This window comes from Ursus maritimus, unplaced genomic scaffold, assembly GCF_017311325.1.
Source record: "Ursus maritimus isolate PB19 unplaced genomic scaffold, ASM1731132v1 scaffold_19, whole genome shotgun sequence".
NCBI classification, from domain to species: Eukaryota; Metazoa; Chordata; class Mammalia; order Carnivora; family Ursidae; genus Ursus; species Ursus maritimus.
Window position 1 is genome coordinate 23,948,328 of NW_024424341.1, and position 25,027 is coordinate 23,973,354.

Consider the following 25,027-nt stretch of genomic DNA (forward strand, 5'->3'; position numbering starts at 1 on the left):
AGAGTGTTTGGGGCTGGCCTCGGACCCAGGTGCCCTGACCTCCCAGGACCTGCCAGAGTGAACTCTTCAGAGAGCAGAGACAGGAAACAACCCTGGCTTCCTTTCGCCCTACCTCATGTTCCACGATCTCTTGCCAAATGTTCAGGCCAACCACGGACTACACAGTCCAGCAACTTCCCATACTGTACACAGAACTGAAAAAAGCAAGGAGCAGACCAAACACCTTCAGGGCTGCTTGGCCGGGGAGTGAGACTCCTGGGACTTTCCTTCTGCCCTGCAGCCTGATCGGAATCGATTCTCCTCTGATAATCAGATGGGCCTCTGGGTTGCAATCAGAGGTGGGTTTCCCACTTCATATCTTCCGTCCTCTGAAAGGGAGGAGTTCTGACTAAGTGTACCCTCCTTGGGGTGACATAAATGACAGGATTGATGCTCTGGGGTCTGTTCCAGCTCATTGCTCATCACCCCACAGTTTGTTTGCTCTTAGCAAATCTGCTCTGAATAAATTGCATGTTCTCTGAGGTTTAGTATTTAATAATAATATAACATTTATCAGGGGCTTATTGTATGCCAAGCAAAGCACCAGGTTTTCACATTCATGATCTCGTGGAATCTTCCTAACAACCCTGTGAGATAAATATGCTTATTAACTCTATTTACAGGCAAGAAAATTGAGGTCCAGATGTTTACTTTTAAATGCACAGGTCGAACAGCCAGTAAGAGGTAGAACTGAGTGGACATCCAGGCTACCTTATTGCCAGCTTGGCTGTTGGGATGGAACTAATTAGAACCAGCCTGAGATGATACTTGAGGAAGGAGTGAACTGTTCCAGGTGTACTGGGACAGACTTCTGTTCCTAGGACTTCTGTTTCCTTACCCACTGTACTTTCTTCACCTCTGTAATTCTCCAGGGTTGACAGGTATTCGGGCAGTCGGCATGGTAAGGGAACTGCAGCTAGAGGGGTCTTTCTGAAATGCAGGTCTGCCAAAGTCCAGTCCCCAGCTAGCCTTTCTACCCTGGTCCATGAGATAAAGACCAGGCTCCTTCATATGGCATACAAGGCCCTTTATGTACTGGATCCCCCCTGACTTCTCTGCCTCTTCCTCTTCCATTCTTCTCCTCAAATGCCCTGACAGCTTCATGCCAGCCCCAGATCATCTGCATACTGTTTCTTGGCTCCACATCTTAGTCCCTAATATTTCTTTTTTTTTTTAATTAAAAATTTTATTTATTTGAGAGAGTGAGCATGCACGCACATGAGCGGGGGGTGGGGCACAGAGGGAGAAGGAGAAGCAGGCTCCATGCTGAGTAGTCCCTACTATTTCTTATGCCTCGAATGCCTTCTTTTCCCCTCACCTGTCCATCTGATAAACTTTTATTCATCCTTTAGGACTCTACTTAAATTTTACACTCTTTGTGGAAAGTCTTTTTCTGATTTCTCAGGTAAAATTAGTAATCACAGGGCGCCTGGGTGGCACAGTCATTTAAGCGGTCAACTCTTGGTCCTGATCTCAGGGTTGTGAGATGGAGCCTGAGTAGGCTCTTTGCTCAGTGAGGAGTCTGCTTGACTTTCTCTCCCTCTGTCCCACCTCACCCCACCCTGAATCACACACACTCTCTCTCTCTCTCTAAAATAAATACATCTTTAAAAAAAAAAAAAGTCGTAATCACTTCTCCAGGCTCTGCAGTACTTTACATATCAGCTCTGGACTATAGTAGATACTGTAGTGATTTGTTCATGTCTGATGTCAACAGGGGACTGTGAGCCCCCGAACACACCAGTCACTATTTTTCTTTTAATTGTGGTAAAAGATACATAAGACAAAATTTACTGTCTTAACCATTTTTTAAGTGTACAGTTCAGTAGCTTTAAATATATTCACACTGCTGTGCAACCAACAGCGCCACCCATCCACAGAACTCTTTTCATTTTGCGAAACTGAAACTCTGCACCCATTAAACACGAACTCGCCATTTTCCCCTCCCTCAGCCCCTGGCAACCACCATTCTCTCTGTCTCCGTGGATTTGACTACTCATTCCATTCCCTTTTCTATTCCTCAAATCTCACACAGTGCTTTGCACAAAATAAGTGCTTAAGGAATGTTTGTTGAGAGAGCGCATGAAATCTTTTCTCCAAGAGGCATGGAACACATCTCTTCATCTCTTTGTACCTGCCTTTATGATAAATAGATTTCCTAGATCTTAACCTGGAAAGTCTGGGATTTCCAAGCTCTTCCTGCGTTTAGGTTTCTCAGGGACAGAAGTTGTCCAAACAAGTTCTCATTAGGAGGGAATTTTACCTCCCTTTACTTAGAAACGCCTAACATTTTCATCACAGTTGGGTTGCAGACATGCTGTCCCCAGATCGGTGGGGAGAAGGAGTCCTGAGGCAGAGTGACAGGATGAATACTGATGTGCAGCCAGAACCTTCTGCATTTCAAAACTTGGCTTCTTGACACACGCGCGCGCGCACACACACACACCCCCATAGATATACTCTGTATATACTATATATATAGCAGTGTGTGTGTGTGTGTGTGTGTGTCTGTCTGTCAAAATTTTAACACATGTATTTCCCTTAATTCCTCCCGTCTGGGCAGAGGTTTCTGCCATAATTCCAGCTAACCCAGCAACGGAGGCAGCTGCATTTATTTTAGCCTTTCATTTTCTTAAAGAACGCATGTTGGTAGCTTGTAACTTTCTCTGTCTTCAGAATCACACTTCATATACACATGTTTAAGAACAAATTTTTTAAATATTTTGGAAAAAAGATGCAGTGCCGATTTGTGGGTCAAAAATGATTTTGATGGTTGCCTGGCTGGCTCAGTTGCTGGATCGTGTGACTCTTGATCTCAGGGTTGTGGGTTCAAGCTCTATGTTGGGTGCAGAGATCACTTAAAAATAAAACCTTTTTTTTTAAGATTTTATTTATTTGTCAGAGAGAGAGTGAGTGAGCATAAGTAGGGGGAGTGGCAGGCAGAAGGAGAAGCAGGCTCCTCACCAAGAAAGGAGCCCGATATGGGACTCAGTCCCAGGACCCTGGGATCATGACCTGAGCCAAAGGCAGATGCTTAACCAACTGAGCCACCTAGGCGTCCCTTAAAAATAAAATCTTAAACGAAAATGATTTTGACTCCATCTCCTTTCTGGAAAGTAAAAACCTGATTGTTGATAGTTAAGAAAATTCCAAGAAGTGTAATATGTTACATCCAAATCACATCACCCTTGTTCTTGGCACTTAGATTTTTCCCAGGCAATGTTGTTACTTTCGAAACCATGGCATAACTCCTAGTCTCCTACCCAGTGTTTTTTTCCTAACCTCCCACATGACTGCATCCTGGATGCTTATTAGAGTCACCTGGAGAGCATAAGAATCATAAAAATAAATTAAAACTTTTTTAAAAGCCCCGAGTCCCAGCCCTATGATTCTGATTCTTAGGTGTGAGGTGGGGGCCCAGCCATGTTAAACATTCTCCAGGGGATTGTAATGGGCAGCAGGGGTGGAGAATCACTATACTAGAATGATGGTGTTGCACAGAGGCGAAGTCTGGGCTTTGCAGCCGTGTTTTGGTATGGGTGGCAGGGGTTCCTTTTTCTGGTCTAGTCCATGCCATGTACATATTAATACGTAATGCAAACGCCACCAGGGCCTCTGATGTGCCTGTGACTGGTTTTCTCTGACCTTCGGTCTAATTCTCTAACCTTTTATTCCTGAAGCATCTTGCACAGAGCCTAGAATTCCATTGAGCAAATGCCCTCAGGAGAGTGACCTGTCCTTCCCTTGTGGGCGACTCAAGCTAGACCAGAAGCTGTGGAAGCTGGCTGAGCCTGGGGTGATGCAGGATGCCCTAAAGCAAACTGGTGCCCCAAAGGAAAATCAAACCTTATGGTCAGCCAGGAGCCCAGTTACAGCTCCCCCTCCTGCCTGCCCAGGCTCCATCCAAATAAACAACATTGATGGTGCAGGGACACAGTCACATTTTCTCCACAGCTTCCTCCTGCATATTGGATTTCCTAGTAATGGCACATGTTCCAAAGCAAGGTTTGCAGAGTGAGACTTCACAGACACAGGTTTGAATTCTGGCTGTGTCCTTGAGCAAATCACTGAAACCACTCTAAATCCCCTTTCCCTGATCTGTTTGTTTGGTTTTTTGTTTGTGTGGAGCCCAGTGCGGGGCTTGAACTCATGACTCCAAGATCAAGACCTGAGCTGAGATCAAGACATGAGCTGAGATCAAGAGTTGGACTGACTGAGCCACCAGGCGCTCCCACCTTCCCCTAACTTGTAAACTGGGCCTAGTAACACCTACCTCATAGGATTAAATGAGATAATCTATGCGAAGGGTTTAGCACAGTGACTGAAATGTAGTAAACACTCAGGAAACGTAGTGAGCCTTTTGCAGGCATGGTCTAATCCCACGTGGGAGGCGTTAGGCGCCGGGAGGGGACAGGCCCTCAGCAGGGTGTCTGCACGGAGAGCCTCCAGGGCCAGAAAAGTGGAGCCCTTTTCCCACACGAGGTCACAGAGTACCGTCTGAAAGCTGGGATTGTAATCACCTTTTAAGGACAAAGCTCCCGATCTCCTCTCCCACAAGCCGCAGCCTGCTGCCTTTGCACACACTCCGGCCATTTTTCCTGCCTTCTTTGTTCTATTTCCGTGCCTGTGGGGGTGAAGGAAAGCTGCTGCCTTCCTCAGGTTGCTATTTAAAGACATTCTGAAAGACGCTGCCGCGGTTGCTCCTCGCGCCACAGCAGTGCTGCTCCTGGCCCTGCCCCAGCGAGCTGGCTGCAGCCCCTGCGGGCGCTGGGCTCTGGCCCCTCGAAGCGTTGGGCGGCATGCCTCAGCCTGAGCTAGCCTAGGAGCACACAGTTAGGTGTTGTGTAGCTGTGTCCAATCGCCTACTTTTTGTTTAGGTCTCCTGAGCTGTCACCCCTCCCAGGGGTTAACCGCACTGGCCGCCTTGGTCTCTGTCCCTCAGCTGCCGACCTGTGGATGTGCCTGCAGCACGTTCGGCACTTGACCAGTTAAAATTGTTCTCCTTATTCTTGAGTGAAAATCACGCGTGATACTCCCTGCATCCCCACCCCACCCCTTCTCCAGTTTGCGCTCGAGAGACCCCCGAGATTGTGGCTAAACACGATCCAGAAAGGGTAAAAATGCCATTTATCTCTAGGTCTAGCAGAGAAAAATACTTTGGAAGTAAAAGGGTTTTGAAAAGCTCAGTAACCTCCAGTTAATAATAATGCTACCTGAACTTCAACATGTTTGAGCTTCTCCGTCAGGCATGGATAGAAATCTCTTCGACGTTAGTAATCCTGTCTTTCTTCACTGACCTTCCCACCGCTTTCAGTGAGGTGTCTCAAAAGCCCAGTCTTGCTATTTGAATCAGCCCTAATTTCTTTTTCATACACCCATCAAAGTGCATTTGGGTTTTATCAGTAAAGCGTTTATTCTTCTTCAAGCCAGAGCTCCCTGAATGAGGTCCAAATTGTCTACCTCCATTCTGCTTCTCCAATGTGTTTCCTGCCCATTATCTTAGAGAGGGTGCTTGCTCCCCAGACCTCAGAGCCTCGCTCCCGTCCGCTTGCCCCACAGAGTTCCTTCTGGTGTCCCCAGCCCTGCGGAGTAGCACGGTCAGTGTCCACAGTATCCGGGACCCGCACTGGCCCTGATTCTGCTCTCAGACTGTGTCACAGCTTTTACCTCCTCTTACACCTTTTCTTCTCATTCCTCTCCATTTATTCATCTTCCTGACACCTTTTTATAGGCCTCTGCTCTCCCTGTTTCATTTTCAGAGCCATGCCTTTCCCCTCATTTTCTTGGCCCCGTGGTGGTAAACCCAATTATTTCAACATCGGAGTAATAATAGCAACAATACTTTGAATTATATATCCCTTGGCTTATCATAGCCGAGTACTCTCACACGCATTATCTCTTTTGATCCCACAATCAACTTGTAAGGTAAGCAGTGTGCTTTCTGCTTCCTACTTCAGCAGAGGGAAAATAAGAACTACTTGGAGAGGCAGAATAGCGTAGTAGTTAATAAAGAACGTTGGCTCCACGTGAGGCTGCCAGGGTTTGAATCCTGGCTCTGTCTGTTACTAGCTGTGTGGCCTGGGGCAGACTGGAGATAATAATGGTACCTCTCTCATTGTGTTGTTGTGAGGATTAAGTGAGTGACTGTAGATAAGATGCCTAGAACCATATCTCGCACATAACAGGTTTTATGCAAGGATTAGCTGTTGTTATTATACATTCATTCATTTATTTGTCATAAATTTACTACACGCCAGAGCTGCTCCACACCAGGCTCTGTCCTCAGCCTCGCTGAGAGAAGAGTAACAGAAGGACACGGAGATTACAGTACTAGTGGGGGAGACTGACAAACCCCCACTTACTTAGCACTCACCATATGCAAGGCTTTGTGCTTGGATCTTTATAGACATCAACTCTCATTCTTACAACAACCTTAAAAGGAGGCAGTATTATCCCCATTTTACAGTTGAGATCACTGGGGTTCTGGGAGCTGAAGTCGTTTGCTCTAGATTCCCTGGCTAGTGATTGGGAGCACCATCATTCACCTCACCCGACTCACCTGCCTCCGGGCCATTAGGTTCAGCTCTGTGTGTCTGTCTCCCTGCTCTGGAGGTGAGCTCCTGAAGGACAGGCACAGGTCCTGGTTACCCAGAATGCTTAGCGGAGCCTCCTGCACACGGTTTGGGAAAAGGTGGTTGAGTTGTGCTCAGTTGATGATCCTTGACTCTCTGAACTTAGTCCCATCTGTCCACTCTCACTGCCCTCAGCCACCAAGTCAATCACTGGTCTTAACACCAAGGGACAGTAGTCAAAATGAGGACCCTTAGTAGTTGGCCTGTGGCTTCCTGACAGATTCCTACTACGCCGAATCCTTTATTCTAACATGTTGTAAACAGAACTAGTCGGATTCTGGGGTCTCCTCCTCTTCTGGGCCCCAGTCAAGAGAATATCTTTGCCTGCCAAGCTGGTTTCCACCACTAACTTCAGTCTCTGCCCCCGTTCTCCTATCTGCCCCTACCTTTTATTTCAATGTCTAACTTCCCTGTTTCTGTCCTTGTGCCCAATATTTATCAGCCACAGAGGAACCACAACTGGAGGGTGATAGGATTGGACGGAATTGAGCTTTCTTTCTGATTTTTTTTTTTTTTTGCCTTATTGTTGGTTCTATGGGAAGATTGAATCTCTACAGTTAGTATGCTAGCATTTAACTTTTTTATCCTTTTGTATTTAGAACCCATACATCCCTTAAATATAAAGAAATTATAGATAGAAAATCCTCCGCTAGATAGCATCTTTGCAGTTTTTATTTCTGTAACTGGTTTTCTTGTGACTATTTGTGTTGTATCTTATCAATCCCACATGATAACAGAATAGCAGTTTCATCCACCTAGGTTCCGTTTGTAACATCGCCTTGAAGTATAAATGACTTTTAAAATGTTAAAATAGGGCCACCTGCCTGGCTCAGTTGGAAGAGCATGCAACTCTTGATCTTGGGGTCAGGAGTCAAACCCCACATTGGATGTAGAGATTACTTGAAAATAAGTGAAACTTAAAAAAAATTAAAAAAATACTAAAATAATTTTTGAAAACTGTAAATGAATCTACTAATTACTCAGTGTCTTTACTAATGGAGCTTGTGTTAGAGAGGTGGTTTTTGACTAGAGACTTTTTTTTCTTTTTCAGATATTCTGGGCTGTGGTTATATTGTTTTTATGATCATGTGGTTATATTGCTTTTATAATCAAATAAATAAATACATTTAGGAATTAAAAAGAAGAAGGACATTTGCCATTTATTTCTTTTGATCTCAACTCATAGATACAAAAACCGCTTCTAGGATGTTCCAGGTCAAGCTCATTGAAAGAGTCAAACGCTGTTTTACTGCTTTTCCATTGAAAGTGCACCTGTGTGCCCAACGCAGTCTTTTGCTCACACCATTTCCTTATTAGTTTGCCCTGCCTCATCTGGTCTTTTCTAAGCACCATCTAACCCTAAAGACTGCCCTTGTCCCCGAAGCATCATCTTTGCGTGCTTCAAGGAAAGGAACTGGTGCCTAGAGTGGAAGGGGGAGGATAGGAGAAGGGGTGTGTGTGTGTGTGCATGCGTGTGTGTGTTATAGAGGCCACTTTTAGGCAACAGCCTTGAGCAATGGATACCTGAGTAAGAGAGAAGGGCACACATTGACCACTGGGCTGAATGCAAGCAGACTCATTAGACAACCCACCTCAAAATAACCATAAGCCCTAGGTGGCCAGTGGGCTACTTACAATCCGGCACAGTACCAAAAAAGGAAAATTCCATACGTTCCCATACCTCCTCACTTCCCCTCCTTGACTACAGCCTACCCTCCCCACCTCCTCCTGGCAGTCTCTCCTTTGCTGTCCTGCCCATTGCTCCCTTACAGTATATTCAGTAAACTTCTGTCTCCTTTGTTCTGCCTTGGGTGAATTCTTTCACCACTTGCATGCGGGCCTCTACCCAATTGGGTCCCATTGTGTGTGTGTGTGTGTGTGTGTGTGTGTGTGTGTGTGTGTGTGTTGCGTGTGGGCTCTAAATTCTTTTAAGAAAACACCTGAACCCACCCCTTTCCAAAGACTTTTCAGACTAAGAATCTAGATACTCGTTTAAGATATCCCTGGCCTAAGAGCTTCTCAGATGGTGAAAATGTTTCTTTCAACCATCAGCTACAAAAAGCTAAGCCAGATCTCCTCTGGATGAGATGCACCCATCCCCATTCACATCTGTACCCCCTCTGCCTTTCCCTGGACTCGTTGAGCCTCGATGCGGAGGGTGGGGGATGAAGAGCAGGTGTGTTGAACTCTTAATGAAAGGTTTCCTCCGTGGGATTGCCTATATCCTGCCCACCACAGTGGCTCCTGTAAGTAACTTTACCTTTGAACTCTGCTTGTATTCAACCCCTGATCCGTGGGATTTGGTGACAATCCCCGGCTGGCAGGAAGCTTTGATCCTTGGGGAGTCCAGAGGAAGTCCTTGTGATGTGTGGGATCCCCAGTGTTACAGGGATTGGGAAGAAGCCTTTCCAGGATGGTTTGCTAGAATAGACCCATTAATTAAGAAGGAGCCTTTGCCTAACACTCAGTTACCAAAGAAGGAGATCCGGTAACTGATAACAAGGAGCTCAGCGCCCCTCAAGTATGAAATGGTGTTTGCACAAGCATTATTGTTATTTTAAGGACACAGCAGTGCCAAGGGGAGAATTCCTACCCACACCAGGAAGGAGCAGAGTACCTTAGCAGAACAGAATGCCTTAGAACCTCCCTCTTTAACAAGTAAAAGCTAACCTTATTTTGAATGTTAGGAGGCTCTAGCAAAAATTCTCAAAGATATTTCTGAGTAGGTGAAAGATTCCTCTGGAAGAAGAAGAAAAAGATGACCTCGTAATAAACAGTGGGAACTCTAGAATTTCTCTGTAAGAGGCACTTTGGGCCGAACACCATTGGAAAGAGTGTCAGGAGACTTGTCTTTTAACTATGTTCACATAATAAGCAGGCCAGGTTTGCTTAGAATCTGCATTTATTTGAGGTGACTTGAGGTGAGGGGACTTGCTAAAGCTTCTCTAAGCCACTCTGTGGTGTCGCCCTTTGGCTACAAATAAAAGAGTGAAACCCCTATCACAGGGTAGGAAAATGTTCTCCCTCCACCCACCTCCACAGGCAGAAGTCACTTCCTTTGCTTCCACAGAAGTGTGGAGCTTATCGCTTAGAGAGATCATACTGTCTGGGGTGTGTGTGTGTGTGTGTCTGCCTGCCTCCCCACTAGGCTGTAGCTGCCAGAGGGTAGGGTTCGTGCATTATTCATCCTTTTATCACCAGCACATTGCCTGGGCACGAAGTGGGCCCTTAATAATGATTATTGGTTGAGTGAGTAATCATGAGGCCGTGGCTCTAGGGAGTCATCCTCTTTCGGGAATCATCTCTCCTTTTCACACTGCCAGCCTCAAGGAAAGAGAGGTTACCAAAGGGCAGTGGGGATAGCGCCCCCCCGCCCCCCCCTCCAGTCTACATGTGCCTTTGCTAGGAGACCCACTCCCATCACATGTCAGCAGCTCCCTGAGAAAACCCAGAAACAGCTGCCCCGCAGATGGGGCAGCATCTCTGTGAGGTTTGCCCACAGCATTCAGGCACTTTATGTGGCAACACTGGGCAGGAGCAGTGAGAGTTGTCTGCAGGGCCAACTGTATGATATGTGGGGCCCATTGCAGAATGAAAATGTGGGATCCCATGTTCAAAAAAACAAGGAAAACATGCTGTTGATGGTATATAAATAGAAAGTGTTTTCCTTACTTTCACAATTTTTCTCTCCCTCAACTTGTCATTTGTGTATTATTTGCTGTTGTTCAAAGTAGAGAAAATTTTCTTAACTTTTTTTTAAAGATTTTATTTATTTAATAGAGAGAAAGAGCACAAGCAGGGGGAGTGACAAAGGGAGACGGAGAAGCAGACTCCCCGCTGAGCAGGGAGCCCAATGCAGGACTCGATCCCAGGACCCTGAGATCATGACCTGAGCTGAAGGCAGATGCTTTACCGAATGAGCCCCCCAGGTGCCCTAAGTAGAGAAATTTTAAATGTGAAATTATTAGCACAAATTTTACAGTTCATCTTTATATTGTGCAATGCCAATTTTAAATGCAAATATAAGATCATTTAACTCATGGGACACCTGGGTGGCTCAGTTGGTTGAGTGTCCGACTTTCAGTTTTGTTGGTTGAGTGTCCGACTTTCAGTTTTCGCTCAGGTCATGGTCTCAGGGTCATGAGATCGAGCCCTCCATTGGTCTCCACACTCAGCACGGAGTCTGCATGGGATTCTTTTCCCCTCCCTCTCCCTCCCCCTCTGTTCCCACCCCCCAACTCCAGTGTGTGCGTGTACTTTCTCTCTTTCTCTCAAATAAATAAATAAAATCTTTTTTTTAAAAAAAGCATTTAGCTCATATGTGGAATCATCAAAATTGCACAGATTGTATTCTGTAGCTCATACACACATACATATTGCCTTCTTAGAACAGTGGAAACTGTACAAAACTAGCTCAACTGCTTTTATTTCAGTTCTTGATCTGCACACATTCTGCCGATGTTCTTTACCTTCAGTTTACTGGTGAATAAGAGAGGACCAAACGGAAAAAAGAGCTGTGTGTTGTCCTATTTCCTGTATGTCATCAATTTCAGAGTAAATGGTTGGCTAAACGTAAAGAGTATTATAGGGTTCCTTACTCAGCCATGTTTCTTAGAAAGCTGTTGTCTTCTTTCTGTGTTTGAGCAAATTCTGGTTCAAATGGAAAGTACGGCCTTTCCGGGCTCTCGGTGCCTCCATGTGCTCAGTCATGACTGTAACAAACATGGTGCCCTTTCACTGGCTTCAAGTCNAACTCCCACACACTGTGGGTCCCTCAGAATTCTGTGCTCATGGGGCACGGCAATTGCCGTGTACGGGATGCACTGGCAGAGAATGGCAGACACACATGTCGGGCATGTCTCATCTGCTCACACTGAGGCTCTTTGTCCCACTGTACTTCCCTTACCAAATACAAATCCAAAGGTACAATTATTAAGAATTTTAAGATGACCATAGCAGATCATTGAACCAAGCACGTGGCCCTCTTGACTGGAGGCATAATGTGACTGCTCAGGTCACGCACCCATGAAGCGAGCCTGAGCCTGGTTGTCTGGCATTGTTTCAATAGATGTTCTTAGAATTTTCAGTTTTTGTCGAGTGAGAAACTGGCCAGGAGTAGCATGCATACGTGCCTTCTTTCATTCATAAATGTTTTAGGTTATCTGCCATGTGCCAGTCACTATATGAGGCACTGGGACTACATCAGAATGAACAAGGTAAGATATGGCCTCAGTGTCAATAGTACATGTGATCTAGTGAGGAAAACATACTTTTAATTACACAATAAATATTTAAATTACAACTGTGATACGAGTTACAAACAGAACTACAGGCAGGGTAGAAAGACTTACCTAGATGGGAGTTAGAGAAGCCATCCCTGAGAAAGGGGTATTTTAGGCTGAGGGTGAGTAAGAGTTACAGGGTGAAGAGGCAAAATAGGCTTCCAGGCTGAGGGAACAGTATATGCAAAGGCCTTGCGCTGGGAAGGAGCTTCGCTCGAAGAAAGAAAGAAGCCACCCCACCGGTACCTGGAACACGGGGGAGAAGAGGGAGACCGGCAAGTGGCCCCGGGGGCTTATTTTATGTGTCCCTTCTCCCATTCCTTCCTCTTTGCACCCCCATTACCCATGCTGTTCAAGAATAGCAAGAGATGGAAAAGGCTCTTTCTCTATTCTTTAGCAAGTCCAAGATGTGTGGAAAGCTCGGGGAACTTTGGGCCCAGATCCTGTACAGTTGACCCTTGAACATTGCAAGTGTTAGGGATACCCACACCCTACTCCCACCCTGGTGTGCAGTCAAAACTGCATGCATAACTTTTGACTCCCCAGAAACTTAACTCCTGATAGCCTACTGTTGACCAGAAGCCTTACTGATAAGATGAAGAGTCTATTAATATATATTCTATATGCTATATACATTATATACTGTCTTCCTGAGCCACCCAGACACCCCCTGTCTTACCTTTTCAATAAAAATAAACAAATAAGAACACAGGTTCTGTATGCTTAAAATCTGGCTCCCAGGGCACCTAGGTGGCTCAGTTGGTTAAGCATCTGCTTTCGGCTCAGGTCAGGATCCCAGGGTCCTGGGATTGAGCCCCACATCGGGCTCCCTGCTCATCAGGAAGCCTGCTTCTCCCTCTCCCTCTGCCTGCCATTTCCCTTGCTTGTGCTGTCTCTCTCTCTCTGTCTCAAATAATTAAAATCTTTAAAACAAAAATAAAAAATAAATAAAATCTGGCTCCCCCATTTTTTTTAGCTGAGTAATCTTGGGATGTTATGTAACCCTCCAATTTTCTATGTTCTCATCTGTAAAATGGGGTTAATAACTTTCCTTTATATGACTGGCATAAAACGTAGATAATATATGAAAAATACCTCGTACAGTCCCTGATCCAAAAATAGTAGCTTTTGAGGCAAAGAGCCCTAGACCAGAAGTAATCTCACAAGGAGCTGCAGACAAGTCACGTGACTCCCTAAGACCTAGTGTCTTCAGTCTCTAGTTTGACCAGCTGATCCCTAAGGCCTCTTACTCTTGAGTTTCCCTGTTCTTTTGAAACCTGTTTCCTGCTAAAAGTTGTAATTCCAAAGCCAGGAGGATTTCAGAGGAAATTAGGAGCTTCTGGGAGTAGGTGCTTTGGCACCCTCCCAGTTCCATACCAGAGCCTAAGATGAGAGCATTAAACATGAAAGATGGGTGTGGCTCTATCTACATAGCCCTCCCTTGTTTCCTGTTGCAAGTTGCAATTGAAAAAAAATTATAGTGACTTGAAGAAGGGCATAGAGATGGAACTGGGGTGAAAAATTTTAGAGCAGTGGCAAGGCAAGGCATGCTTGCTGGAGAGAGCCTTCTGGGTCTCATAAGATAGATGTCCACAGATGGGTATCCACAGAGGGCTTTGTGGGAGCTAGAGAGGAAGATGCTGGTAATGATGGTCTTGGAGTAACCCTATCTGGGTTACTGTGGTAACCTGTCTGTGGTCCTGAGGTCTGTGCCATGCTTTGGGACTGAACAGAGGAGCCTGGGATCTACACTTCGGCCTGGGGATAAAAGGGAGTAGCAGCCCCCAAGGCCAGTAGAGTGAGGTGTCAGGGGTCATGAGAAACCCAAAAAGAAGCCTATCTCAGTACAGCTGACCCTCCTTCCATCTGAGAAGGCCATGCGTAATCTTCTTTAGGGAGCCTGTGAGTTTCCTCCCAGAACTTCTCAGGCAGGAAAAGGTAGATAGGTTGTTCTGAGAAATTTTGGCACAGTAGACAGTCATGATGCTGTCTCTCTCATACAGGTGCTGAAGGATGTCCTCAAGGATCTCTACCACCTGCTGAAACACGTGGTGTGCTTGGAGTCTGACAACGTGGCCAAGCTCCATGCCCAGCTGGCCCTTGAAGAGCTGGATGAGATAATGAGAAATTTCCTCTTCCCACCACAGAAGCTAGAGAAAAAGATTGTGGTCCTGCCATAGACCTGGCTCAAAGGACATCAAGGAGGTAGAGGACCAAGCAGCCAGAGCAGTGCCCAAACCTTCCAGCAGGTGGCCCCACTGCCTCTTTGGTGCTGGCAAGATGGCTGACCCTGGATGGCTTTATGTCTCTGGTCATTTGTGTCTTCAGGCTGACCTTCCCAAAGCATCTATTTAGCCATTCTGCATCCGGCCTTGAAGCATCCTTAGAAGACAAAAGTTTACAAATCTCATTCATCTGCACATTTATCTGCACATTTAGCTTTTAGAGAAGGAAGTCTACTTGATGGAAGTATATTTTTAACACGACTGGTAGAATTTGACTCATTGACCATTCTTTTCTTGTGACTTGAGCTGAAGAGGTTGATCGCCTCCTGAGTGGCACGTGTGTCACATATCTTGATATTCTTCCAGGCTGAGATTGTTCTTCCTCACGGTAATGAGGATCAGCCAGAGCTAGTCATCCTTGGCTGCTCAAGAGGCACATCGGAGCACAGAGATGCATTTGGAGGCAGGGAGGGGAAGGAAACTGATCAAAACATGCAAAATGGAATAAAATTATGTGGGCTAGAAAGAACAGGTCTGAATCTGGTCCTCTGCTATTGAGATGGAAAGCTATGGCATTGAGGAGGATATGAGCTCCAGAAAAGAGAGTCAAGCTGGTTGAATCGTCCAGAGATGAAGGGTAAGCCCTTTGTTTGTCCTCCTAGCTATTTTCTTAGCTCCCTCTGCTACTATTTTCATTAAATTGCCGTGATTATAGGATAAAAGAGCCACAAATATCTCAGATGAGAGAGTTTATATCTTGCATTCGGTTCTCTGCTCCTTTAGGGAGGAATGCTTAGACATTGGGTTGATTAAATGTGTACTGGAAAGTGTGTAGCATATTGATGACATGATGCCAAGTTTATTGAAATCATGTCAGATGTAGCACTGTGGACTCCTCTTTATTTATATATTTTGGCCACTGAATTTTCAGCTAAAAGAGAAGACAAAGGGGTGCCTGGGTGGCTCAGTAGGTTAAGCACCTGACTTTGGCTCAGGTCAGGATCTCAGGGTCCTGGGATCGAGTCCCACATCAGGCTCCACGCTCAGTGAGGAGTCTGATTCTCCCTCTGCCCCTCCCCCTGCTTGTATTCTCTCTCTCTCTCTCTCTCAAATAAATAAATTTTTTTTTAAGATTTTATTTATTAGAGAGAGAGAACAAGCAGGGGGAGCAGCAGGCAGGGGGAGAGGGAGAAGCAGGCTCCCCGCTGAGCAGGGAACTTGATGGGGGGCTCAATCCCAGGACCCTGGGATCCTGACCTGAGCCAAAGGCAGACGCTTAACCGACTGAGCCACCCAGGCGCCCCTTAAATAAATAAAATCTTTGAAAAAAAAGATAGAAAGAGAGAGAGAGAAGACAAAAAGGGGAAATAGGCTGACTGCTTCAGACCAGCCCTCCCTGATGTCAATACCTCGACAAGGCTAACTCAGTGCTTCTTGACCAGGCCTCAGCTTTGTGGGGCTGGTACAGAATTTCATCTCCACTCCCCGGGGTAACCAGGCCTAGGCAACCAAAACACAATTTCCCAAAACTCACAGATGACTGAAGGAGCTGTGTGTGAGCTCGCCCATTTGCCAGTTAACCACAAGGTATTTCTCTCTGGCCAGATTCCAGATGTGGGTCTTAGTTTAGAACCTTTGTGGTGGGCATTCCTTTAAAGTGGCCTTCTTACAGACATGGGTCACAAGTTAGCTTAGTAAGCAAAGAATTAGAACAACGGTAATTAGATGTTTTTGAGAAATATTATCATTCAGCTAGGGGAGCTGGATTAGTTTCCATTCTTCAAATCAGGATGTCTAGAAAGTCAGGATTAGGGCTTTCAAACCAGAGATGAATCTCCTTTGAAGCAGCTCGATATGTCCTGAAAATTCCTTTTCTTGGCCTGCCTTTAACTGCACTCCATACAGTGTACTTTGGACCATCAGATTGGATATGTTGGATGATTGGATTAACTTTAAACTTCTTGCCCATTAAATGCATTCCGGTTCTGAAGATAGATCCTAATTGATCACCTTGATTAGACTGAGAAACTCTGGTCTCAAAACCTATTCTCCTAGGGAGTGCCTCCAGAAGCATTCTAGTCCCTGTGTCTCCACTTATAAATTGGCACTTAATTTGAATTATTTGGCAGGCGGCTAAAAGCATCTGTTCTTTATTGATTTTGATGGATTCCATTTCAGAGAGTGACTTTTTTGACCTTGTTACCAAATTCAAGGGAAAGACACCATAATGTAACCCTCCTACACATTACCAAAATATTAAAAAGTTTCCAAATTTATTTTATATATATATATGTGTGTGTGTGTATATATATATATATGTATATATATGTATATGTATATTTATATATCCATCCTTGGGAAAGAGCATGAGAATTAAGAACTTCAGGATAGGGGCACCTGTCTCAGTCAGAGGAGCATATAACTCTTGATCTCGGGGTCATGAGTTCAAGCCCCACGTTGTCTATAGAGATTACAAAAAAAATAAGTACACTTTAAAAAAAAAAGAACTTAAGGATAATAAAAATACAAAACTAAAAAACGGAAAGAGAGAAAGAGGCACGGAACTCCATGGCAGGTGGCAGGAGCAGTCGTGATGCCTCCGTCCACAGGGCCTGTGAGGTGTGTCTGGTCAATGGAAGATGTAATAGCAATGTCCTCAGGCTTGCTCCCACCTCTGCCCTTCCTCTAAGGCCACCTTCTCTGTGCTGCCCTTCTAGTTGGCTCCCGTATTATCTGTCCTACTGAAGTTCCCTTGGCCTCTCACCTTTGGTCCCTCCCATTGCCCAGCTGTCTGCCACCCACACTCCCCTGGATCATCCATGTGGTCTTTTACTTGGCCCCATCCCGCCTTCCCTCCCTCCTGTCCCTTCAGTTTCTGGCTCCTGTTTGCAGGCCTGCTGTCCACAGCTTCTTGCCCTACAGAGGACGGCTCTGTAGCGAGAGACAAGGTTGCAGCCAAGCCCCACGTCTACAGCCTGAGCATCGACTACTTGTTCAGGTGACTCCTGGAATCTTCCGGATAGTCTCCCTCTCTGCTGTGTGGTTCCTCTTCCTTGGCATGTGCCCTTCTACAAGCCCTCTGTTACTTAATCAGAAATCGCCTGACCTTCACTTTTGCTCCTTACCATCTCTCTGTACTTGCTAATACTCTTCTTCTTTCTTCACCTCTCTCTATTCCTTTACCTTTCCTGTGGCTCTGCTCACCCATCTATATAGAAAGGCCAAGGTGCCAGGGACTGGCAGTCAGCAAAGCACATCACAGCAACAGTGACAGCCATTTACTGAACACCTACTATGTGCCAGGTGCTGTGCTGGGCACTGAGAACAGGGCAGTGAACAAAGCAGACCTAACCCATACCCTCAGGGGAAGCTTACATTGTAACGGGAGGAGACAGGCACTAAAGAAGGTAATACAGGAGACAGAATGTCAAGTGAGGTTAAATGCTTTGAAGGAAACTTAAGTCAGGAAGGTGGATGCAGAGCGTATAGGGATGGGAGCTGTACGTTTAGATTAGTTGTTTAGAGAAGTCCTCACTGAGAAGTTGATATTTGCGTAAAGATCAGAAGGAGGTGAGGGAGTGACCAGGAAGATATTTGGGGGAAGAGCCTTCCAGACGGAGCAAATGGCAAGCGCACAGGCCTGGAGCTGAGAGTGTGTCTGGCAGGTTTGAGGACAGGCCGGGAGGCCAGGGTGGCTCCAGGGGAGTGAGCGAGAAGGAAGGGGAGCTGATGGGGCAGGGTGTGGTGTGCTGGATCCTTTGCACCACTCTGAGCAAGGGGGACAGCCACACACCTATTTCCACCTGAAGCCCCCTCCACTTATAAAGTGCTTTGAGGCCAAATGGATGAATACTGTAAAATGGGAAATGCCCATAGCCCAAAGGAGTTTTGTACCCAGCCACCTTTTTCCCTCATGAAGTGGTAAGCCCCATCTCTTCACCACCCCCTTCTCTGGAAAGCAAATGTGTTGATCTGCCCTCATGTCTCCCCACCCCCACTCTGTCGGTGAGAGCCTTGCCTGCCACCTGTCCGGCACACTCCACAGCACGTTGCCGAGGTGGAGGGATGGCTAAGGCATCTGAAAGTGGTTCAGTTGGGAGGAAGAGCTGAGGGATGATGCATCTGACCTGTACAAAACCAGATTGGCTTCTGTAGTCGTTTTGCACAGAAATCCAGACTCTCAGCCGGAATGTCAGTGGTGAGGGTGAGGGTGAGGGTGAGGGTGGGAGAGGGGAGCAGAGTTCCAGGTGGGGGGCGAGCGGTAGCCGCTGTTGCCTGGCGAGCCTGGGCAGCAGCAGCCAGGACCCGGGAGAGCCTGGCTGTGTCCTCCAGCAAGTTCTGCACCGCAGACACTCTGCAGTCACATGGAGCCGGCTCACTGCAGTGCGAGGCACCTCTGACTCGCAGGCATCGCTTGGCTTGGAAGGGAGATGCTGCCGGGGGCTGGGAAGCTGTCTCCCAGGGCACCGGCTGTGGCACCCTTCCCTGCTGGCGGGGCTCAGGGCTGCCTGCTGGCAAGTGAAGAGGGAATGCAGACCCTCACCATCGGCCCTGGAAGGGGCCACGCCTACTTATTTGGAGGGTCATCTGCTGTTGTCCTTCTACACAGTTCTTCCTCCTGCCTCTGGAGCTCTGCGCCACCAGGAGGGCTCAGGGACTGTCCTCCCTCCCCGTGACCCTCTGCGTCCCCATGGGGCACAGAATAGGAAGATCAGTTGCTCTGTGTTCCCTTTCGTTGGGGGAAAGTCGTCTTGCATCCAAAACCTTGTCTGATCCTCACAACAACCTCGTGGAACAGGGAGGCAAGCTGTGGTTATTCCCTTCTGGTGGGATTTGGCCCCACGTCTCCTGGGTCTCGGCCAGACTCTCAAACCTCTGTTAACTACTATAGAGCCTCTCTCCACCCCACCCCACCCCGCCACCCAAATGAGTATAGAGCACAGTTTGGGAGGAAAACTCAGGGTTCGTATATCCAGGTGCACCTCAGCACGTGTGTCTCATGAAGATAGAGTTAGATTTCTGCTGACACGTGCTGAGGGGATGCCTACCAGGACCCCGTGCTTGCCCTGGGCCGCCGCTGAGGATGCCCAGGAGCGACAGAGCCCTCAAGTACGGATACCTCCCTGCTTCTGTATGTGTGAGGGTGTTTTCTGATTACATATGTTACATAAACTCTAACAAATGTAATACATATGTAACCAAAAAAAAGAAAAATTCCCCCAATTTCACCTCCACGCCTACCCCAGGATTACCACCAGCAGTGTCGTGGATGTCTCTTCAGATCGTTCTTGCTTTTCATACTTTTCCTAAATGAATACAGGCCTGCATTACTGCTTTCAAAAACCAAAATAGGATTGAACCATAAATAGTGTCCCACATTTTTTTTTCTTAGTTATATATCTTGGAGACGCTCTCCTATCAGTACTTCCAGCTCCCTCTCCCATGCGATGGCGCAGGTCTTCTGTAGTAGAGGTGAGCTGCAGCTGGTTTAAGCATTTGTTTCTTGATGGTCCACTGAACTCTTCCTAATTTCCAGTGATTCTTCAGGGTTTCTCAGCATAACTCTTCGCATACTGAAGTGTTTCTACAGGATAGGTCCTAAGAGGTCTAAATGTTGGATCACTCTGCTTGAACATTGCGGGGTTTTTTCAGATTTTATTTTTAAGTAATCTCAATGCCTAACGTGGGGCTCAAACTCACAATGCCGAGATCGAGTGTTGCATGCTCTACAGACTGAGCCAGCCAGGCGCCCGGCTTGGAACGTGTTTAAATGTTAGTACCAAAATGTCCACCAAAAAGTGTGTGCTGAGCTATAGTCCCCTGCCCTCAATTGACATTGCTTTAATACCCATGAAGTATAGGTTCAGTCTCCACAGCAAAGTGCTGAGACCATGCTCAAAATAATTCAACGACTGGGCAGTCTGCAGGGGCTGGAGTGTTCTGTATACCAAAACCACCAACGGGGCACAACAGCACACTTTGCAGGTACACTCACCAGCTTATTAGGACTCGCCTGGTAAAGAAACCCTGAGACCCTGCAGGTCTAAAAAGGATTCTTACCAGGGGCGCCTGGCTGGCTCGGTCGGTAAAGCACGCACCTCTTGATGTAGGGGTTGTGAGTTGAAGCCCCAGGTTGGGCGTACACCCTACTGAAAAACAAAAACCAAAAAGATTTTTACCAGACTCCCAGGTCTGAGACTGCCCTGGGTGTTAGGGGATGCCCTCTCAAGGGGTTTGGAGTGTCGCCAGGATAAGGACCACGGTTTTCAAACCAGATTCAGGACATAGGGTCTGATGGCCCCTCCGAGTATCAAGTTCATCTTGTAAACACACGGAGCTCTACATCACTGAACAGAATCATCACTTCTTATTGTTCTCTTCTGTGCGTTTGAGATCTGTTAATCCACTAATCCTCCCACCTGGCCTGTGAGGTAGGTATTATTATTATCCCTGTTTTACGGATGGGAAAAATGAGGCACCCAAGAGGCTAATTACTCACCCTCGATTACATACCCAGTGATAAGTCGTTAAACCAGTATTTGGACCCAGGCAGTCTGGCTCCCAAAGCTGGGCTTTTAACCATTGTGCTTTGCTGCTACCCAGCAGATACTTTATATTCCAAATGATGGGGGAAAAAAAGCATTCTTAATATAAGTGAGGATCTGGAAAGTGGTTCCCTGCTTGTTTAAATGGACGACGTAGGTCAAGTGAAAGGTCAGCCCTGACTGATTCCCTTTGAGTACAGTGTCCTCGTACACCAAACCCAGCCTCAGACACCGGACCTTGTTCTGTGTGTTGTGTTTGACCTTGTTGGCACAGCAGCTAGAGATGAGATCCACGGAACCCCCAGCCCTCCCGCTCCTGTACTGTAAGAGCTTTCATAAATTGCTTGTTTAAAGGCTTGTTGTTCTTTCTGGGGGTGGCTAAGGTAGCCGACCCCCAAGACTGCCTTCCTGGGAGCAGGGGAGGCAGAGAACCGCGTTGTGAGTGTGTATAACAGAACGTGGAGAAAGTCTTCCCATATGATCCAGTCAGAGCCCAGATAGGTTCCCTTTGAAGGTTTGCTGTTGTTTTGGTTTGGTTTTTTTACCCTTTCATCTTCTGGAAGCCGGGTGTCAATTCTCAGATTTCATGTTCAGAATGATCACAGTGGATCGTTTTAAACTGTGACTGTTGCGTCTGTATTTCTTGCTTCTATACATTGGTAGCTCTATCCCGTACACCCTCCATTGAGAGAAAAATAAATGAGTCTGGAATGAACAGCCCTCTGTTGCAGAAGAGAGAAATAAGGTCCAGAGATGTAAGTTTTGGCAAACGGGAGGAGACAGGGCACGAGGGCAGAGAACCTTGTTCGTCTGTTCACTAGGTCTTGGGCTTAGCCAGTGAGCCAGCACCTCCCTCCGCCCCAGAGCAGCTGAGGGGAGAGCTGTGGGTGTCAGCAGAGGGCGGTTTGCAGGGAGCTGCAAGCTGCAGGAGCGCCCTCTCTGCCGGGGAGCTGGGAAGAGCAGCGGGGCCTTTAAGTGGCTTATTAAATGATGTAAGATTTAATCTTCGCTGTCTGCCTTAGAGCTGAAGCCTGCTCAGAACGGTGCCGGGGTGGGGCTTTTCTGATGTACAGCCCTAGTCATCACACGCCAAGGTAGCCTGGCGCTGGGGAGAACAAAGCCACCTGCTCCGCACTTCCACAGTCTCTAGAACTTGAACAATCGCCTCCGCCCTCCCCCACCCCAGCATACAACACACCTTTATTAGACCACACACCACTTTCAAAACTTCAGATCCTACGGTGACCGTATTAATCCTAGGGAAGGGCCAGCCTGAAATTAGGCTCTCTTTACTGAAAGAATGGTGGTGCTGATGCTTCAGAGAGCTGTGGGGGAGGCGTGAGCCCCCCTACCCATCCCCCCTGCGAACTCCCCCAAAGAAACTATGAGCATCAGGGTTGGAGGCTCCAGCATCAGCCACATGGGTATTTCTCCGTGGCCAAGGCCAGGACCAAGGGAGAGAGATTGTCATGGGGACTCCATTCCCCAAAAGAGTGCAGCTGAGACCCATTACCCTAACCCATCCTTTGGGTAGGAAAAGCCCCCAAAGTGCACAAGTTCTTTTGTTTAGAAACTGAAAGCTAACCCAAGTCAGGTTTTGGCAGCTCTGTCCTTCCATTGACAAGGGCTGGCTGGTTTCCCCCCATCCCCCAGTTCTCCTAGAAAAGAGGCAGCGCCTTTGCCAACAAAAAGACGATGTCAGTCCAATTCCAGGTATATTGCAGAGATGTGGGGACTGATCCTGCCCATCTGGTCCTGTCCTCCTCTGTGTTTCTCCCTGGCTCTCCCTCCTCATTTCCACTTCCAATCAGCACCCTTTCTGCTTTTCCTTTTTTCCTTCTGGCTTGATAGCTCATTAGTTCACTGTTCAGTTTTTAAGGTCAGTTAATTCAGACAGGTGTGGCAGAGGAAAATGGTGCTAGAGGAAAATGGACAGACACTTCCACACTCGAACTCACCTCCAGGATTGGCTGGCTCTCTGCTGTCCTCCGGGTGCCAGAAATGCACTTGCAAATCTCAGCTGAGGAGAATCCTCAGGATGTGTTTTCAACGTTGGATACATAATGGAATCACCTAAGGAATTAAAAAAGAAAAATCAAGCCTGGGGCTCACCCCCAGTGATTCTAAATTGATCTGGGATAGGGTCCAGGCATTAGTGTTTTTTAAAAAGCTCCAAGGTTTTAAAAGTCTACTGTGCAGCAGCCAGATGCCAAAACCACTGCATTAGTTTACCTAGTGAGAAAAGTGTGTGTGTGTGTGTGTGTGTGTGTGTGTGTGTGTGAGAAGGGGGTGCCCTAGCAAACAAAAATCTGATCGTCGGGCATACTTCGTGGGGGGAAGGAGTTGATGGGAACTGCCCCCAACCCTTGGCTCTTCTCTCATTGCTTTTATGGAGGATCCATCTTTGGACCTCCTCTGTGACAGTGACTAATGATGTCTTTCATCAAGAAAGAGGACATAAGCAGAAATGCCAGCACATTTAAACACTGTTGTTGATGTTATTGTAACAAGAGCCAGATGAATTTGGAACAAGGTTACCTTAAGCGATCTGTTCACCTCCTGCTGAAACAGTGGCTGGGAGGGTAGACTGGGATTGTGTTCTTCTAAAGTCCAGAAAGAGGGTGTGTGCTCGTGTAATGAGCAAGTGTGCATGTGTCCATTTTGGGTACAGTGAATTTTGTGCGCATGTGGGTGTAGACACGCACGTGGGTACTAGCACGGGGTGGGGGGGCAGTTTACAACACCAAGAGCAGAACCTCTCCCTGGGGCTTCCTCCAGCCTCAGTGCAAAGCTATTGGCATCATCATTCTTGGATATACTTTTTTTTTTTTTTTCCAGGAAAAGCATCCTTTCAGGAGCCCATCTTCACGTGCACATCCCTCCCTTACCCAGGATCACCACGGTCCTGGGCGAGGGGGTGAATGGGGGCTGACACCAGCTGGGGTGTGTCACACAAACCACATGCCGTGGCTCCCGGCTATGTTGCCAGGAGGAAGACTTTTTATAATTCACTCAAATCAGCTGGATGGGCTAGCACAGCTATGCATACTCCCTCCTTCTCTGCTCAATTATCTCAAAGGATCACCGGGAAGGATTTAAATAAAGCAAATTACTCAAGTTTTGACTACCACTAATCCTATCTATATCTTGGCCCTCCTGACTTGACTGCTTTTTTTTTTTTTCTTTTTTTAAAGTAATTCCTACACCCAGTGTGGGGCTCGAACTCACAGCCCCAAGATCAAGAGTCAGGTACGCTACTGAATGAGCCAGCCAGGTCCCCCTTTATTGTTTTCTTTGTAGACTGAGGTTTCCAAGCCCTTTTCACCTGAACCCATCAATTATATAGACTATACCCCACCTAACCCCAGCTTAGAAGGAGATTCTATAAATTCAGGATTTATATCATTTTAAAATACCTTTTTATTACAAAATTATTATACTTATTAATAGAAAATTTGGAGACTACAGAGAAAAAGGCAAAGAGAGAAAAATCTATTGTTCCACTACCCAGACAAAACCTGATCCTGATATCTGGGTGAACTTCTCTCTTGCCTTTTATAGGATTTAAAAGAAAACAGGAATGTAAATGTAGTCATTCATACATAACCATTTTGTATCCTGCCTTTTTTACTTAACCTTGCATTGTAAGCGTTTCAGCTTATTCCTACATTCTCTTCATGAGCATAATCCTCAGTAGCTGCACAATATCCCAACAAGAAGGAGATCACGGTTGAAAATCGCCTCCTGGATTTTTTTCCTGCATTCACCTAGGAGAGGGAGAAAAAGGAAAAATGGCCGGGGAGAGCTTCTGCTGTTCAGGATTCCAAGAAAAGCATGTCCAGGTCTGGTTTGATATTCGGTTATCGTTCTGGTGTGCCCTCCTAATCCTGACCTTCCAGCCAGCATAAAAGAACCTGGCCCCTTAGTAGGGGCTGACTGCTTTGCCGCCAGCAGAGCAGAGGCCCCTTAATTTGAAATGAAAACGATTCTTCCATCCAAGGAGGGAGAGAGAAAGAGAGAGAGACTGGAGTTAAAATCTCACCATTGTAACTGCAGGACAGAAAAGTCCTTACACCTGCTTCGTCAAACATGGCCCCCAGAATGGGTCCTGATTACAGACTACTTGTCGGTGAGAGGGGCAAGTTATGAAAGGATAACTTTGTTGGGTCGTAGCTGCCTTGCTGTCGTCAAGGCACATACTTTCCATTCAGAATTATGTATTAACTAGTGTTGCAGACTAAGCTGCCTTGAAGAGGAAGCCCTGTTTAGTCAGCTGGGGGACATAACCTGCTATTCTTTGGAGG

General features: G+C 46.7%; 2 protein-coding genes across 3 annotated transcripts in view; one reads left to right on the top strand and one right to left on the bottom strand.

Moving 5' to 3' along the window:
• Positions 1 to 15,144, top strand: part of TANGO6 (transport and golgi organization 6 homolog) — a 176,946-nt gene extending 161,802 nt beyond the window's left edge. For both annotated transcript variants that reach the window (XM_040633505.1, XM_040633506.1), the window contains exon 18: positions 13,957 to 15,144. In XM_040633505.1, the coding sequence (XP_040489439.1) occupies positions 13,957 to 14,133 (177 nt within the window). In that variant the 3' untranslated portion in view covers positions 14,134 to 15,144. The remainder of the gene's footprint in view (positions 1 to 13,956) is intronic.
• CHTF8 (chromosome transmission fidelity factor 8) overlaps positions 1 to 25,027 on the bottom strand; it is a 73,006-nt gene that overhangs the window by 21,148 nt on the left and 26,831 nt on the right. Inside the window, exon 4 of the mRNA XM_040633510.1 lies at positions 22,682 to 22,796. Within this exon, the coding sequence (XP_040489444.1) occupies positions 22,682 to 22,796 (115 nt within the window). The remainder of the gene's footprint in view (positions 1 to 22,681; positions 22,797 to 25,027) is intronic.